Below are 16,566 nucleotides of genomic sequence, written 5' to 3' on the forward strand. Positions count from 1 at the left end.
TTGCTCGTCAGCATGTCCCTGGCCCCGCCAGGCCCAGGGAGACCTCAGTCAAGGTCGCGAGCTGGCACTCTGGGAGAACACGACTCTCGTGGAGTGTTCCTGCCCATTACCCTTCCTCAGAGTGGAGCCCGTGGACAGGGCCGGCGACCAGGGGCTGGGCCGGGGGCGGGATGCCCCTCCTGCCTCAGGGTTCCTGGGGCCTCGTGCACACCTCCCTGAGCCCTGTCCTGCTGCAGAGCAGTCAGTCTCTCCGGCCGGGTCCCTGCAGCTGGCCGGGGGTGGACAGACACACGGACGGACGCGTGCACTTCCCTGACTGCAGCACCTCGCTCCAGGCAGCCACAGAAGCCTGGTGAGGAGCCACAAGGTTCCAGCACCCCGCTACACCCTTCCCTCTCTGTGGGGCGAACACCCTCTCTCCTTCTCGGGGCCCTTTGCACCTCCCTTCTGATGAAGACGGTCCTCAGGACACCTGATCAGGTCACCAGAGGGGTAAAGAGGTGCCTCTACCTTCATCAGGCCCCGGGAGACCGGCCCGGATCTGGACCCCTCACTGCCCTGCCCACCACATGGCCCCTTGGAGGGACTCGGTCACACCCTGGGCCGGCAGCTACTCCTGGCACTCCCTGCTCCGAGCTCCACGCCTGGCTCTGCTCCCCCTCTGCCCTGGGCTGCCCTTTCGGACACTGTCCACTGGCCGAAATTCTGTTTCCAGGCTCAGTCTAAGCATCTTCTTGATGGGGCCTTTACCCTTCCCCCAAGCTGACCCTCAGCTGTGCTGGGCACTGTGCCCCTCTCCCTGACGGCCTGAGGACACAAACTTGGACGGGTCTACTTGGCACACAGTAGGTGCTTGATTCACCAGGGCAAACCTTGCTAGCCAACCCCTGCCCGAGGGTCATGGTGGGGACCAGGGAGAGGATTCTGTCTCGGAGAACCCGGGGACCACGGTCGGACCCACAGGGAGAGGCGGTGGGTGGAGGGAACGAGGACGAGGCGTGGCTGCGGTGGCGGTGCCTGCCCTCTCGGGTGACAGTGAACCTTAATCGCCATCTGGACACCCTGCCACCAGGGGCCACGAGGCCCGTTCCAGGTTTGCCCACAGGAGGGATCACCCCAGTGGGAGGGACGGATGGACAGAGCGCGTCAGTGACCAGCAGGAGAGGGACCCGCGAGTCTCACTCACCCAGACAGTCTGACGTCTGCTTCAGGCTGATGGGGGACTTGGCCCGCTGCAGCTGAGGGGGGGAGGGGGCGGAAGAAGACAGGCCACCAATCAAACAAGGTCTGAGACACGTGTCACCGAGTGAAGGGAATGAGCATCTGGAGGCGAGCCCACGTGGCCATGTGGCCGCGGAGGCGCTGGGCAGCTGCTGGTGCCGATGTGGCCCGGATGGCACGAGAACCCGGGCTGGTGGGGGCCGAGCCGAGCCGCACGTGACGTAGGGGCCGCAGGAAAGTCAGGGCTTCCTGTCCCGACCACACCTGCACGACACGGCGTGCTGGCGTCTCCCCGCTGCCCTCGCCCTCGAGCCTGCTGCCTCTGGTCCCGCCTGTGCGGGGCGGGGCCGGGCCAGGGGCGGAGGCACCGTCAGCCCTGCGGGTCGCCGCCCCCCCCCCCACTCGCCCAGCCGGCCACGCCTCACGGATGCAGTGGGCACGGTCACTGCTGGAGGCCCGCTGCCCCACGGCCGTGCACCCGGTCAACAAGCTAACGGGTGACAGACACACGACACCTGGCTGCTGGGCACGCGAACGCATTTGGGAATAATGACTATTCCATTCTCTCTCTCTCTCTCTCCCCTACTGCATTTAGAAGAAACGGGAGAATTGGTCGAAACAAAGAGGCAGGCCCCATCCCCAGGGCTGAAACAGGGGAGGCTGTCCGGGGTGTGACCCCGTGTGTCCCTGCCCGGCACCCCGCCCCGCCCCACGCAAGCACCTGGATGCCCTTCAGATTCATCCTGCGCTTGGGGGGCGGGCAGGACAGGAAGTATCTGCTGTCTTCCGGTGACTCCTCCGAGGCCGAAGAGTCGTCAGCTTCCTGACCATTGGTCCTAGGGCTGGAGTCCCCAAAGCTCTGAGAGATGATGGTCACCGGCAGGTTCCTGGGCAGGCTCTGGAGACAGAGAAGCCCGGGCCAGTGACGGAGCACGAGGAGCAGCCACCGGTCAGCGAACTCGCCCTGCTCATGACGCCATCGGTCCCTTGGGGGGCTGTGCTCAGGACGGTGTGCACTGCCCTCCTGACCCTGCGCCCGACCCACACACGGCGTTCGCTCCGGCTCGGCTGCCTGTCCTGCCGATGACCCTGCCTGTCCCCATCGCCCCCTGGCCAGGGGCGTGGAGCAGGCCCTCGCGGTCTTGGTAACGGACCGCCACCCCGGTCTTAGCTCGTAGATGTGTCACCGTCATAGTCTAAATGTCCAGCCCCGTGCTAAGCTACAAGTGTCAAAAACACTGCCCAATGACGATGACGACATGAACAGCACCAGGCACTGTCCCCACGGCTCCCCGCCCACCATGCGAGGGGAGCCCTGCGGCACCCTCAAGCACACGGCCTTCCTCGCCCGCGCCAACTCCTGCATGGTCCAGGACGAGGAACTCGGGTCCGCGGCCTCCGAGCCCGCCCGGCCCCTCCCGCTGCCCCCGCCAGCCACACCTCCTGCCTGTCCTCGCCTCCCGGGCCACGAATGACAGCTGCCATCGTGGCTGCCGATAACACGCCGCAGGTGCCGCCCTGGCCCCACCTGTCACCCACACGCTCGGCAGGTGTCTGGCACCGAGCTGGGTGCTGGGCACGCTGGGGCCTTGCGGGCCCTCCGCGTGAGCGCAGAGTGGCTGACAGGTCGCGGGGGCTCCTGGTTCCCACTCCGGCCAGCGAGGGCCTCGCCCGGAGGGCAGGGCAGCGACGGGGTGTCTCTCGTGGGGAGTCTTCCCTGCAGCCCAGCAGAACGCAGCCCCCACCCCAGCTCCCCTCAGCATGTAACTACAACACTGCCTTGCTCCGGGCTCTGCCTCCAGGCCGGACGCGGGTCCTTGGAGGGGACAGGGCGCCTGTGCTGGTTTCCCCAGGCCACCGCCTCGGGGCGTCCCCAGACAAGCTCCTCAGCCGCTTGTATCTAGCCTCCTTCCTCGGCAGAGGGGTCCTCTAGGGGGCCGGTCCTGCGGGTTAGGTGCGCCCACGTGGAGAAGGCGCTCAGGACCATGCCTGCACGCGACAACGTGCAGACCCGAGCCGCCAGGGCGCCGGCGGCTTTGCGGCGGTGTGTGGTCATCTCTGAGGGCCGGGCCTGCTGAGCCGCGTGCTCTGAGCTGCACCCCTGCCCAGAAATGCACTCTCCTCGCGGGCGCAGATGACTTTAGAGGGCGTGGGATGCTTTAAACCCCATGACCGGCCTGATGGGGGCGGGACCCCGAAGGGTGGCCAGTGGCCGGCTGTCGGCACATGAGAAGGCGCTGAGGCTACGCAATGCTTGTCTGAGGTCGCCCAGCGAGCAAGTGGCCAAGGCAGGGTTTTCTCCTGCATTTCTAACCTCAAAATTAAGCTTCTACTCGCCACTACAGAGACACACGTGAGGCTCAAGAACACGGATTTCTCTGGGTGTGGTAGGAAAGGGTGGACTTCTGCCTGCCCATGTCTGAAGAACCGCCAGGTGCGAGGTGGTGACAAGGCCTGCCGCCCCCCCAGCGTGGGGGGCACCGGGCTTGGGGCGGGAGGCACCAGGCTTTGCCCCACTCACCCGCCCCGCCCCCTGCCCTGCCCCTGCCCTGCCCCGCCCATCGGGCCCGCCCCGCCCCCACTCCCGCTCACCTGCCCCGCCCACCCCCGCCCGCCCCGCCCACCTGCTCCAGGCTGCCGCTGTCCCGCGACAGGCGCCGCAGCTTGCTCTCCAGGTTGACGATGCAGGCCTCCCGCCGGACCATCTCGATGCGCATCTCGTCGTTCTTCTCCTCCAGCTCACGGATCTGCTTCCTGTACTTGTCCTTCTCGATCAGGCACTGGGAGTACTGCGTCTGCGCCTCGTCCCGGGAGTGGAAGGCCTGCGGGGGGCAGCGCGGGGCCGCTGAGCCCCCCATCCCCCGCCACAGATCAGCCGGGCCGCTCCCCACCCAGACGCCCGCCCCAGGCCGGCAGCAGCTGCGTCTCCCCTGCTCTCGCCTGACCCCAGCTCCTGGGCGACTCGGTCACACCTTCCTCTTCCACATGCATCGCGCTGCGGCCCGCCCAGCCCTGCGCTGCCGAGATCGCCCACGGTCTGGCCCAGGGCCCGCCCCGGCCCCTGTGAGGACACAGTTACTATCATTTGCCTTTCACAGGTGAGGGCGCCAGGGCTGCCAGGGGCGGCAGCTCGCCTGCGGTCGGTCACCTGCAGCTCGTGAGTGACAGGGCCTGAACGTGGCGGTGCATCTCTAGAGACCAGGCATTTAGGGCCCAAGCTCTGGTACCCGAGCTGTCAGAGTCCAGCTCAGGCCCCACGGCAGTCAGAGGCCTGCGAACCGTGAAAGCCCTTTGGACGGACTCCACCTCGAAATGGAGGCAGGACAGACGGGTTCACGGGTGAGTCCCGTGCGTCGCGCCGGCCCAGCAGCTGGCCGCCACCTGCACCCTGGCCCCGCGCACCTGGTCCCGCTCCCGCTCCACCTCCTCCAGCTGCAGCATGACCGTGTTCATGCGGTGCTTGTACATCTCGCAGTCCTTCCCCAGGGTCGAGCACTTCAGCTCCAGGTCCTCCTTCTCCTCCAGGTACTGGGGCGACAGGGGAAGCCAGCACATGCATCAAGCACTGGGCAGGCCGGGGCCGGCCAGAGCCAGCCGGCCCCTCCCCACGCGGCCTGTCCTGAGAGTCAGCTGTCTGACCCGCAGGGACCCCGCAGGAAGCCAGGCAATCAACTGAGATGTGCTCTGGACCTACGTGCCAGGGAGGACGGCGGGGGCAGCGCAGAGGCTGCGAGCCGCCCTGTGGCCTTCGCTCTGGCGGGGACGACGGGCGCCCCATGGAGATTCACAGGTAACGCAGGTAACGGCTGGGTGCCGAGAGCGGGCGCTGGGGGGCCTACCCCAGGGCTGGGAGGAGAGCGGGGCTGGGGCGGTCCCACTAACGTGCCCCCACTCGCAGTGACCGGGGCCCCCTGCGGGCACCCACTGGGTGGCCGCTGCCTGCCACCCGGGGCTCGCACCTTGTCCCGCAGCTCCTCCGCCTGGCGGACTTCCTCCTGCAGGTTGTAGATCTTGTTGACCAGCTCCTGCCGGTCCTCCAGCGCCTCCCTGCGGTCATGCTCCAGGATGTCCAGGATGGCCTTGTCCGAGTCCGGCAGGCTGCGCTTCCCGGCCTGGGTGGGCGGGAGGGTTTAAGGAGCTGGGGGGGGGGGGGCGGGGGCGAGCTGGGCCCAGAAGCCAGGGACAGAGAGACGGGCAGGCTCTGTGCCAGGAGCGCCCGGGCACCATTCGCTGTCCCCTGGGTTCCTTAGCAGGATGTAAGGACGTAAGGCCTTTATCGCCCGGGGAAAAGCCTGCTGGTCTGCCCCAGCTCTCATCAGAGCCGAGGGGCGCTGCTCCTCCAAACGCGACTCAGGTCACAACGAAGGGACAGCTGAGCCGCCTTCCGGGCGGCTCCCCGGAAACATCGGTGAGCCTGCTCCGCCCAAGTCGGGCTCGTCCTCTGCTCCGAGTCGGAGGCTTCGGCCCGGGCAGCCAGCCCTGGGGAGTGACTCTGAGGAGGGGGACGGCTGGCGTCGCCCCGCTTAGATGCATTCTGGGGTGTCACTCCACAGCGACTTGCCCTCCCCACGTGCTTCTGCGGCGATGCGTGCAGGGAGGCACCGGGGGTTCACTGGACCGCGCGGACCCAACCGCTGAGGTTTTGGGGTCTCTTGGCACGCAGGTGTCCCAGGGGCACCCTCCTCATGGCGCCCGGGGCGCTGACATCCGTGTGAACGATTGTCACGGAGAGCTCCATCAAGGACACTTCACACAGGTATTATCTCACGCGACGCCACGCCCGTGAGCGGTGGGCGGTGTGGTCACCCGGGCTGCGGAGGCGGCGGCTCGGGTGCCCGAGGCCGACGCACCCTGCCCGTGGCTCTGCAGTCGGGGAGCAGCGGCCGCGGCCGCAGCCCCGGCAGGCGTCCGGCCCCCCCCTCCGTGCCCCCCCCCCACCCCGCCCCGGCCCTCACCTGTATGATGGACTGCAGCTCCTGGATTTTGGTCTTCAGCATCTCGTTCTCTCGCTCCAGCTCCAGAACCTGCTCCTTCTTGGGCCGGTTCTCGATGTCGTTCTTCAGCTTGAGGGACTGATTCCTCTCCAGCTTGCACTCCTCCTCCATCTTGTTCAGCCGGTGTTTCAGCTGATCGATCTGAAACAGCCCAGGGGCGCCGAGGGCGGAGGGCGGTTGGCAGGGGGCACCCGGAGACGCGGCCCCGTCCCACCCTGCCGCACGTCGGGCGTGACCCGTGTCATGCCCCGTCTCTCCTTCCGGGCGGTGACAGAGAGGGGCTCGAAGAAACCTCTTCCGGTAGACCGGGCCGCCACCTCCTTGCTGATGAGGAGCTCCTGACGAGTTCATTTAGAATAGCTCTAAAGGGGCACGATGTCCCTTAGGGTAGCGTCCGCGGGTGGGACGGCCACGGGTGAGGAGGGACGCCGCCGACTGGCACGTCCCTGAAGTGTCATCCGCGGCGGTGCCCTTTTACGGTGGGCTCCGGACTCTGGTCCGCGGAACTCGGGGCCTGCCCGGAGGAGCCCCTGCCTTGTGGAGCAAGGGGGGAGACGGCCCGGAAGTGAGGACTCGGGCCGCCCGACCCGCAGCGGCTTTGCCCACCACTGCCTTGTCCTCTTGGGTTCACACGAGATTTGATTTGAACACACAGCGCGGGCGCTAAGGAACAGTTCGAGACCCACTGGACCCTGCGCTCACGGGCTCCCTGGTCTAAAGGACCTGCCCAGACTCAGCGCGAGAAGGAAGAGGTGGCCGCTACACCTGGACACAGGCCCCTGGGGCGAGCTGGGCGTCCACCTCCGGAGGGGAGTGTCAGGCGCGGGGAACCGTAAGACCTCCTACACCATTGTGACCAAGTGTGTCTGCGCCCCCAAACCTGGTGGCTTGGGTGAAACACCCGAGACCAGAGGCTCGTCTCCAAGGGCTGCGGGGCGTGCCGGGGCTGGGCGGTGCTTGCGGGGTCCCCCGCTTTGCCAGGCTTATGGTGCAGCGTCTCAGCAATCCTGGGGTGTAGGTGTTATTTTCATCATTGCCATTTACGAACGAGGACACTGAGGCTCAGAGCGAGAAGCCGGGCTTGAACTCAAGTCCACAGGCCTTAAAGGCTCACGCTCTCAGCGGGATCGCCCCACTGCCCGCCAGGCCACCGACTCCGTTCTCCCATGTTCTAGTGATTGTTCCCTGGCCCGTCTGCTTCAGCCGAACCGTATGCGACCTGAGCAGAAATCAGGTTATTTATTGCTGGGCACCCCCCAGCACGCTGCGCACGGTAGGTGCTTAATAAATATTCCGAGAGCCTATTCTCCACCCAGGAGGCAGGGTGATCCTTGCAGATATAAATCGGCCGTCACTCCGCGGCTCTCAATCCTTCAGGGTCCTCCCATCACTAGGGTAAATCGCAAAGTTCCGACCGAGCTCCCACGGTCGGGGCCGGCCATCTCTCCCGCCTCCTTCCTTGCCACTTGTGCATTCGGCTCCAGCAAAACAGAGAGCATGCCGCCTCCTTGGGGCCCCGGCAATCGCTCTTTGCTCTTCCCCCAGCCTTGCGAGGCTGGCCCCCTCCCTCTCCTCAGACCTCTGGTCCCGTGTCCCCTCCTCGCTGACCGCCCTGCCTAAGGTGGGGCCCCTCCCTCGCGTCCTCATGCTGTGTTTGTCTGTTATCTGATTAGCACGTGAGCTCCGGGGAGCAGGGCCTTGGTTTTGAGACACGTGTCCCTGGAAACGAGACTGGTGGCCCTCGATCAGTGAACGGGCTGAAGGCGGTAAGAGATGCCCCCCCCCCCCGTCCTCCGCGTGGTGTAAACGCGTGCGTGGCGCTCGCCGCCTGGCCGGGGGACTGTCCCTCGCGGACTGTGCCGCGGCTCCCGCTGCGCCGCGCTGAGCTCGGCGGGCACCGCCGGCGAGGCCTGGCGGACCGCGGGCCTCCTGGCCGCCCTCCCCGCGGCCAGCGTGTGGTCCCTGGGAGCTCCCACGCGCCACTCACCTGGCAGGCTGCGCTACCTGGGCGTGCACGACGGACCCGGGCCCCGCGCAGGGGAATCCCGCAGGGTCCGCGTGCGCACAGCTGCGCCTGCGCGTGACGGGCCCGCGTCCCGACTTGCGTGGAGGGGACCCCCGCTGGCACCTGTGCGCTTGCGGCTCTGAGCCCTAAACCGCCGCGCTGCGCGTCTCCGCGTCCGTGCGCGCACGCGCGCGGGGCCCCTGCCCTGTCCCCCGCCCGGCCCGGGAGGCCGGGGTCGCGCCCGCCGCCGCGCCGCGCCTCACCTCGAGCTGCAGGTCTCGGCTGCGCATGACCGCCATGTTCTTCTCCTCGCTGAGCTGCGCGTAGCGCATGGCCAGGTTGTAGTTGTCGTCCTTCACCTTGACCAGCTCGTCGTTGTAGCTGTCCCGCTCCTCCTTCATCTTGTAGTAGCGCTCCTGGAAGGTGAGCAGCTCCACGCGCGTCAGCGTCAGCTGCTTCTTCTCGTCCTCCAGCTGCCGCGACTTGGCCAGCAGCTCGCAGCGCTGCAGGTCCTTGGCCTTCATCTGCTGCTGCAGCTTGATGACCTCGTTCATCAGGAAGTGCGTCAGGCCCTCGTGGCCCTCCTCCACTGGGGAGAGGGGCCCCGTCAGGCCCCGGCCGCGCGGGGTCTGACCGGGGCGGCATCGGGCACGCACGCACTCACTCACTCACTCAAGGACACTCTCCCGGGTCTCACTACCCCCCGGGCGGTCGGGCGACCAAACGCCCGGTCCCCGGGCGCTTGCCGTCTGGGAAGGGGGGCAGACATCGGGAAAGCAAGTGATCACACGCAGCTACGTCCAAGACTGTGAGTGAGGGAAGGAGTTTGTGAGCGTGACAGGGGCCACTCCTGCCCGGTGGCCGGACGCGTCGGGGAAGGCTCCCGCAGCCGGGCCCCGCGCGAAAGCAGCTCTGGGAAGGAGGAGCAGCGGCAAGGGGCTGCCGGGAGGAGAGCGGGACCCGGTCCCAGTGACCGATGGCAAGCGGAGGCGGCCGGAGCCCAGGCAGAGGCTGCGGTGAGGCCGGGAGTGCCCGCGGGGCCTGGCCCTGGACGGCCCTTGTGGGCCGCGTTAAGGGTCGGCGTTTTCAGAGGCCGCAGCGGACAGGCGCTGTCCTAGAGGAGCAGAGAGAGCCCAGGCGGGAGGAGCCGTGCAGGGCTGACGGGGTGGCGGGGTCTGGACGGGGCGTCAGTGGAGACAGAGAAGCCTTAGGAAGGACAAGCGGGAGGACAAGCTGACCACGGCGCCGGCTCAGGGACGCCGGCGAGAGAGCAGGCCAGGCCAAGAGCGGGAGGGCAGTACGGTGTCTGTCCCTCCCGGCCGGCACCCACGGGTGTTCCGCAGGCACCCGCTTCCCTCGGCTCCTGCCTCAGGGAGCCCTGCCACCTGCCTTTCATCATCAGGCAGAAGTGCGTGGTTCACAGCCCGCAAGTGCCACAGGGCACTGTCCCGATGTCACAGACCCACAGCTTTAGAACGGCCCCACCACAGGACAGGGGCGCACGCACACGCACACGCATGCACACATGCGCACACATGCGCCTTCCCCCGCGGTCCCAATGCCCCGGATGGCCACGCCGCTCACCCACGATGGTGGAGAATCTGCGCGTGGGCTCCTTGCCCGTCACCAGTTTGTACAGCTCTGGGTAGTAAAACTCCAGGCTCTCCAGGAAGACCACGTAGCCCCTCTGGCCCTTGGTGTGCAGAATGTCCAGCAGCCGGCCTAGGGGAGAGGCCCGGTCACTCAGGGAGAAGGGAGAAGAGGCGTCCGTGGCTGATGGGACGTGCGCGCCCGCGTCCAGCCTCTTCCTGGACTCGCCACGTGCCGCCACTCCCGAGTCGGGTTTCGGAGCCCAGGCGACATGAGTCGCAGCGCCAGGCCCTCAATGGGGCTTCGGCGAGGGTCGGTCCCCTTCCTCTGAGAAATGGCAAGGGCCGGAAGAGGCAGAACTGCAGCCTCAGGAAACGAAGACTTTCAGAGAGCTTCCCAATTGACCGGGGTTCACATGACCCATACGGGTGTCTGCGGTTGAAGGAGGCTGGACGTACAGCGGCAATCACGGGGTGATGTGTGGTGCTCGGGGCCTCCGGGCCTCCGAGCAGGAAAACAGGTGCTTGAGTGGGGAGCGAGGAGTCGCAGGGAGCAGCACGGCGGCCCGTTCCCTGGGATCATCAGTCTGGAAACATCCTTAACCTAAACGCGCTTTGCCCAGCAGTTTTCCGTTCCCACCTACTGGTTCCACTCACTGTTGACAGTCCTCGGCCCTTCCTTACACCGTTTGGTTTCCGACGTTTCTTCCCTCGAGGCCCCGCAACTCTACCTTTCCCTAGGACAGACCTAATAAGTAAGTTTCATCTCGTGTCAACTGATTGTTCGGCGGAGCGGCCGGGAGCACTGTGCTGAGACGGAGTGTGAAGTCACCTCCGAGCGCAGCGGGGATGCCTGCTGTGATTAGTGATGTTTGCCGTGCGTGCCAAGGAGAGTCACAGCAAAGAGCCACTTGTCACCAGCCACACTGTGGGAACGTGACTGTCGAGCCCTCAAACCGTGAGCCACAGAAAGAAAGTCGTTCACACTGTGACCTCGTGCCCACACTCAAAGACAAACGCATAAGCATATGCATGTTTACACACACATGCACGCACACGTGCACACGTGCACACACACGTGTAAACCCCAAACAAGTTCCCCAAGCCACACTAATTACCATTAATGAATAGGGTGGAGGGTCGTGGACCACTGGGCAGTCTGGAAAAGTCTGCGGACCCCTTCTCAGAATGACAGTTTTAAAAAGGTAAATGATTTGGATTACCATGAAATACATGATCACATATTAAGTTCGGGATTCCATGTGCTTCTTCGTTAATGCATTAAGGAGCACGACCTCTCGGCGGGGTTCCTGACTGCTGCGGCAGCGAGGACGTGGCCGGGGAGGTCTGTAACACTGTGACGCGCCACGGGGCGCTCTGGTTTGTATGGCTGACAAAGTCGCAGGTGTCCCTAATTGCTCCTGTGACTTGTCGCCGGCCCCCACTCGTGATCGAAGGGGATGCGGGATCCCGGGCCGGTTAGTAAAGTAAACGTGATTTCGCCCCTGCCCAAGCTCGTGGACCCTCTCTGTTCTCTGCACAGCGCGGGCGGTGGGGAAGGGCTGGCAGAGGCCTACCGCTCGAGAAGCTACCTGAAGGGCACGTCCTGAGCCGTCCCCAAGGCCGCCCACCCGCCCGCCCTGGGGGCGGCCCGAAGGCTACCTGCCCGGTTGATCTTGGACGGCAGCATGGGGGCGTTGAGCACCTCGTCCTCATCCTGCTCGTCGATGACCTTGCACTGGCGCAGGTAGGGCGTGAGCTTGGCGGGGTTGATGTAGCGGCTGAGCATGTGCCGGTTGCACTCCACGTTCTCCCAGAGGGCGTCCTCCTCGTCCTTCAGCGTCTCCATGTAGTCGTCCATGTCAGGGCCCTGCTCGCGGAAGGAAGCCCACGAGGCCGGCGACTCCTGCAGGGGGCCCTCCAGGAGCCCCGAAGTTAAAAGAAGCCGATGGGAGGCACGTTACCTGGGTAAGAGGGGGGGGGGGGCGTGAATGGGGACTTCTGGGGGGCGGGGCGTCACGTTCTGCGGGGCGGGGCGTCATGTTCTGCGGGGCGGGGCGTCTTGTTGTGGGGGGCGGGGCGTCTCGTTCTGGGGTGCGGGGCGTCTCGTTCTGCGGGGAGGGGCGTCTCGTTCTGGGGGGCGGGATGTCTTGCGGTTGCTGCGTGTCCTTTCCACCCAAAGTTTTGTATCTTACTAAGAACTGACCTTTCCCCAAACTGTGTATACTATTATATTTTGCTGGACAGTTTCACATAACGATGTCATACTGTATGCTTCCTCGCTTCCTCTTTTAACTTGCTTTTCTGTTTTTTGAGATTTATTTAGGTTGAAACATATACATCAAATTTGTTCATTTTTAAACAGTTTTAATGAGATACAATTCATGTGCCATACAGGTCACCTTGTTACTTAATGCACCAATGCAAAGGTTTTTAGTATATTCACGGAATTGTGCAGCTATCACAATTAATGTCAGAACATTTTCGTCGCCCACAAAGGAAACTCCACACCCTGCGGTGGTCACTCCCCACTTACCCCAACACCCGGCCCCCCAGCCTCGGGCCACCGCTGACCTACTTCTGCCTACAGACCTGCCCGCCCTGGGCACCTCACGCGCCGCGGGCCCCGAATGATGTCATCCTCCAATGACATCCCTTCACTCAGCTGTCAGTGGAACAATCTCTGAACTTCAACCGGTTTATTAATTTTTAACTGTTGCATATGTTACTTCGTTGCGAGGATATGCCAAAATTATTTCTCCACTTCTACGCACTCAAAACATTTGTCATGGGGCTCCCTATCGCCGTTACCATAAAGTTCAAAATCTGTATCTTGACCCCCAAGGCCCCGTGCGGTTTGCTTCCTGCCAGCCCCACAGCCTCCTGCTGAGCACCCCAGGCACGCTGGCCTCCTCCGTGGCCCCTCGGCCCGGCCCGCTCCTCCCTGCTCCCTGTCGGGTCTCAGGGAATCCTCGCGTGGGTGTCCCGCACGAAGGAGATGCCACACGCGAGGTACCTGGCATGGAACAGGTGTGGAGACGGCAGCCGCTCTCCGTGACGGGGCTCGATCTTCACGCCCGGCGGCGGGGGCTCGGCCCGCCCTGAGCCAGGCTCCTGGGTCTGGAGTGGCGATGGCCGGGATCTGCAAGAGGAAAGGCAGACGGGCTTGGCATGGGGGTGGGGTCTGACACCGTTCAAGCACCAAGGCCATGCCGGGGAGCACACTGCTCCGGGCGACAGAGGCGTGGTGGGCCAGGCCCAGGAGCTGCTGGGGATGAGGGCTTTCGTTCCGCCCGTGGGCAGCCTGGAGGCCCCTGGCCGCAGGGTCTGAGACCTTGCAGACGGCAGCTTTAGGGTGCTCGTGGCGGGGGAAGGTGTCTCCCCAGCTTTGAGGTCGGGAGCAGCGACCTCCTTCCTGAGCCTGGCAGAGTCCCCTTCACTGTGCCCTACATCCTTGGGCCCTGGCCTGCCGTGGGTTTGGGCGGGAACAGGCCATGGCACGCTCATGTCCCCGAGGTGGCATTCCTTACGGTGACTGCCAAGGCCATCGCAGTGTCCAGCTCGGCTGGGCCAGGAGCCCGGCGGTGGCTCGGCGTTTTACGGGGAATGGCTGGTTCTCCTGGAGAGAGGGGGGCCGGGGATGGGCAAGGGGAGGCTCGGACCCCGAGGGCGTGAGGAGGGGGCCTGACTCCGGTCCTGACAGCTGCCGGAGTCCCTGCGGTGCAAGCCTAGGCCGCTGCTCCACGACCGCTCTGCTCGGGAGTGACAGGGATGCCGAGACGCCACTGTTTAATCAGGAACTCGCTTGGTTTTGGCTTTGAGGATTAATCACAGGTGACACCAGCTCTCCCAGAGCTGACAGAAGCTGTTCTTGTCTGGTGTCAGCTTGGATCGGAGTGAGCTGTCACAGGCCCTCGGCCACACGCTTCTCTGGAGGACACTGTCTCCTTGGTCTCCCCGTGGCCCCCTGCCCTGTGGCGGGGACAGGAGCAGCCGCACTGCTGCGGGCGCCGTGGGCGAGGGCTGGGGCGTGACCTGCAGAGCCAAGTGCCCAGCCAGGGACAGCGGGGCCATCCCGAGGCCGCTGAACAACGGTCAACGGAACAGACTTGTCTGCATTTGCATTTAAAAAGAGAGAACGTGTGTTTACAATCAGAAAAAAGGCTTTTAAAAAATTAATCGTGAGAGAGGTTTGAATCACAAAGAAAGGAAAACAGGTAGGTGTAGGTTGGTACAACTACCGGACACGCCACCACAGGTTGGGACAACTGAGGCACAGGAAGCCTGTCACGAGGCTGGACTTCCTATACCTGCCCTTAGAATCTGGGTTACACCCTTCGGAACTTGGCCCTAAGGCTGGGGACATGCACAGAATACGTCTCCTCAGAGACTGACCTCTGGGCGCAGCATTCGGCTGGCACAAATGTCACCCCGAATGCTTACGGACCGTTGACTGTGGACTGTGTGCCAGGTACTTTGCTAAGCAAACAAATAAACCTCAAGGTCTCTTTGAGATAAGTGGTATCACCATCACCATCATCACCATCACCATCGCCATCACCATCACCACCATCACCATCACCATCACCATCACCATCACCATCAACATCATCACCATCACCATCATCACCATCACCATCACCATCATCACCATCACCATCACCATCACCATCACCACCATCACCATCATCATCACCACTACTTTATAGCCAAGGAGATCAAGTCCGGGAGAGTTGAAGTCATAATTAGCATAGAAGGCAAGGTTTGGACCCAGGGTTCTCTGACTTCCTCTCAATCACCACTATACAGACCCTAGAATTGTCTTTTTTTTTTTTTTAAAGTTTGCTTTTTAAATGAGTCTCACCAGAAAGCGTATGTACAAAAGCTCCCTGAAATACCACTTCAACACAACAGCTTAAGACAGAACTAAAACCAAGTTCAAAGAGGGCAGATATTGGCTCCGAGTAAAGAAGAACAACTATTGCTTCACAAAAAAGGAATGGATTGCTTGGGCGAGTTATCGGCGTGTAATCCAAGCCTTGTAGGTGAAGCCCGTCCATCGGCTGGCAGGCAGGACTCACACTCGGTTCGTGCTGCCTCCCGCTCAGGAGTGAAGAAAGCCTGAGATCTCGGGACGTTTAAGGGCCACACCCATGAGGAAGGACGTGAGCAGGTGAGACAAACTAACCTGGGGAGTCTGCAGGAAGCAGACGATGCCCAGAACACGACAAAACTCTAAAAAGCACGATTTAGTCATGAAAATCCATCCGCAGATTAGATAAGATGTTGTAGCCATAAAACAATATTAGGATGCCATAAAAAGGGAGTAAGGAATGAATTCTTGGCAATTAAAATAAGGCAGCAGATATTCATAATTTGTAGAAGATTTGGAAGATAAAGTCAAAGAAGTCTCCCAAAAACTTGCCAAAACACAAAGAGGAGGAAGATGAGAAGGGGGAGGGATGAGGTCATCTTAGAAGGTCTAAAATCCAATAAACAGACATCCTGGAAAGAGATTACAGAGGCGGTATTTCCTTTCTTGTACATCTTTTGAGGATATAATATAAATTGAAGGATGAAATGATCAGAGAAATAATATTGGAAGGTTCTCCAAATGTAAGAGCATGAGTCTCCGATTTAGAGACTTGGAGCAAAATCAGTGGAAAAGAACCTTCTCAGACTATCACCAAGAAACCGCAGGCCACCAGAGCACGAGGGGACCGAACGCTTCCGCACAGGACGCATCGGGTGTCCGCAAAGGATGGGAGGTGGGTGTGGCCTCAGAGCTTTCAATGTCAACACCGGAAGCTGGAAGACGATGAGGCGACGCCTTCACATTTTTTGATGGAAAATGCTTTTTAACCTAGACTTGTAAACCCACCCAAACTATTTATTACGTGTGAAAATATAATGGAATTATTTTCAGAGAGGCAAATGCTCTGAACATTTATCTCCCAGGAGCCTTTCTTAGGGAGCCGCCGGAGGGCACACTCTAGTACGATGACAAGGAGGAGGAAGGGATGGGGCCCTGGAAACAGTGAAAAAAACCCCAAAAACCGGACGGAGCATTGAGGAGAGCCCAGGGTGCCACAGGGCGGCTGGTACGCCTCTGCCCGGCTCGGAGGGCTCAGTAGGGGAGGCCGCCGGGAGGAGTTCTAAGTGGCTGTCCAATGTAGTCGCTAGCTTAGGAAATAGTATTGCTAGCAAAGGACCGGTCTGAGAGTCAGGGGGAAAAAAATTCAGGACGGGTACATAAAAAAAAAAAAATCTCAGCCAATGAAAAATGAGAGAAAAGCAAAAAACAAAAAGAAAGGAAAACATCACCACAGCATACGAGTTGCCTCGGTGTGAACGATACGGACCCAGTCACGGCACGTAACACAAAAACCGTGAGCTGAATGCGTCGCGGGGACGGAGGGCGGGGCTGGGGCAGCGGGGTGCCCGCCGCAGACGGCTCCGTCCTGTCTGTGCACAGCGCGCCCGCGGGTGGAGCCTTGGGGCAGATGCCGCGGTGCGGTGACGCGAGCGTGTTAGTTACAAAGACGGACGTAAGGGACAGAGGTGGAGGAGGACGGAGCGCGGGAAGCGGTGGCCTCCGGGGACCAGGACGGGGCGCCCGCGGCCAGGGAGGGGGCCGACGCTGTCGTCACAAGCCTGCTTTACTTCTTAGCTCTGCGCGACACGCGTGTTAGATTAATAAATAACACGTCGACAGCTGGCCACGTGGATCCCTGCGGTACAAAGAACCGGTCACGCC

General features: G+C 62.6%; 1 protein-coding gene across 4 annotated transcripts in view; it reads right to left on the reverse strand.

The window, feature by feature from the left end:
• The window catches only part of CARD11 (caspase recruitment domain family member 11), a 74,780-nt gene that overhangs the window by 15,950 nt on the left and 42,264 nt on the right, over positions 1-16,566 (reverse strand). For all 4 annotated transcript variants that reach the window (XM_036224621.1, XM_036224622.1, XM_036224620.1 and 1 more), the window contains exons 2-11: positions 12,826-12,951; positions 11,472-11,773; positions 9,805-9,942; positions 8,484-8,809; positions 6,177-6,356; positions 5,181-5,333; positions 4,624-4,749; positions 3,846-4,043; positions 1,943-2,119; positions 1,187-1,238 (exon numbers count right to left, since the gene is read on the reverse strand). In XM_036224621.1, coding sequence (XP_036080514.1) covers positions 1,187-1,238; positions 1,943-2,119; positions 3,846-4,043; positions 4,624-4,749; positions 5,181-5,333; positions 6,177-6,356; positions 8,484-8,809; positions 9,805-9,942; positions 11,472-11,670 — 1,549 coding nt within the window. In that variant the 5' untranslated portion in view covers positions 11,671-11,773; positions 12,826-12,951. The remainder of the gene's footprint in view (positions 1-1,186; positions 1,239-1,942; positions 2,120-3,845; positions 4,044-4,623; positions 4,750-5,180; positions 5,334-6,176; positions 6,357-8,483; positions 8,810-9,804; positions 9,943-11,471; positions 11,774-12,825; positions 12,952-16,566) is intronic.

Source organism: Rousettus aegyptiacus, unplaced genomic scaffold (genome assembly GCF_014176215.1).
Source record: "Rousettus aegyptiacus isolate mRouAeg1 unplaced genomic scaffold, mRouAeg1.p scaffold_m13_p_7, whole genome shotgun sequence".
NCBI classification, from domain to species: Eukaryota; Metazoa; Chordata; class Mammalia; order Chiroptera; family Pteropodidae; genus Rousettus; species Rousettus aegyptiacus.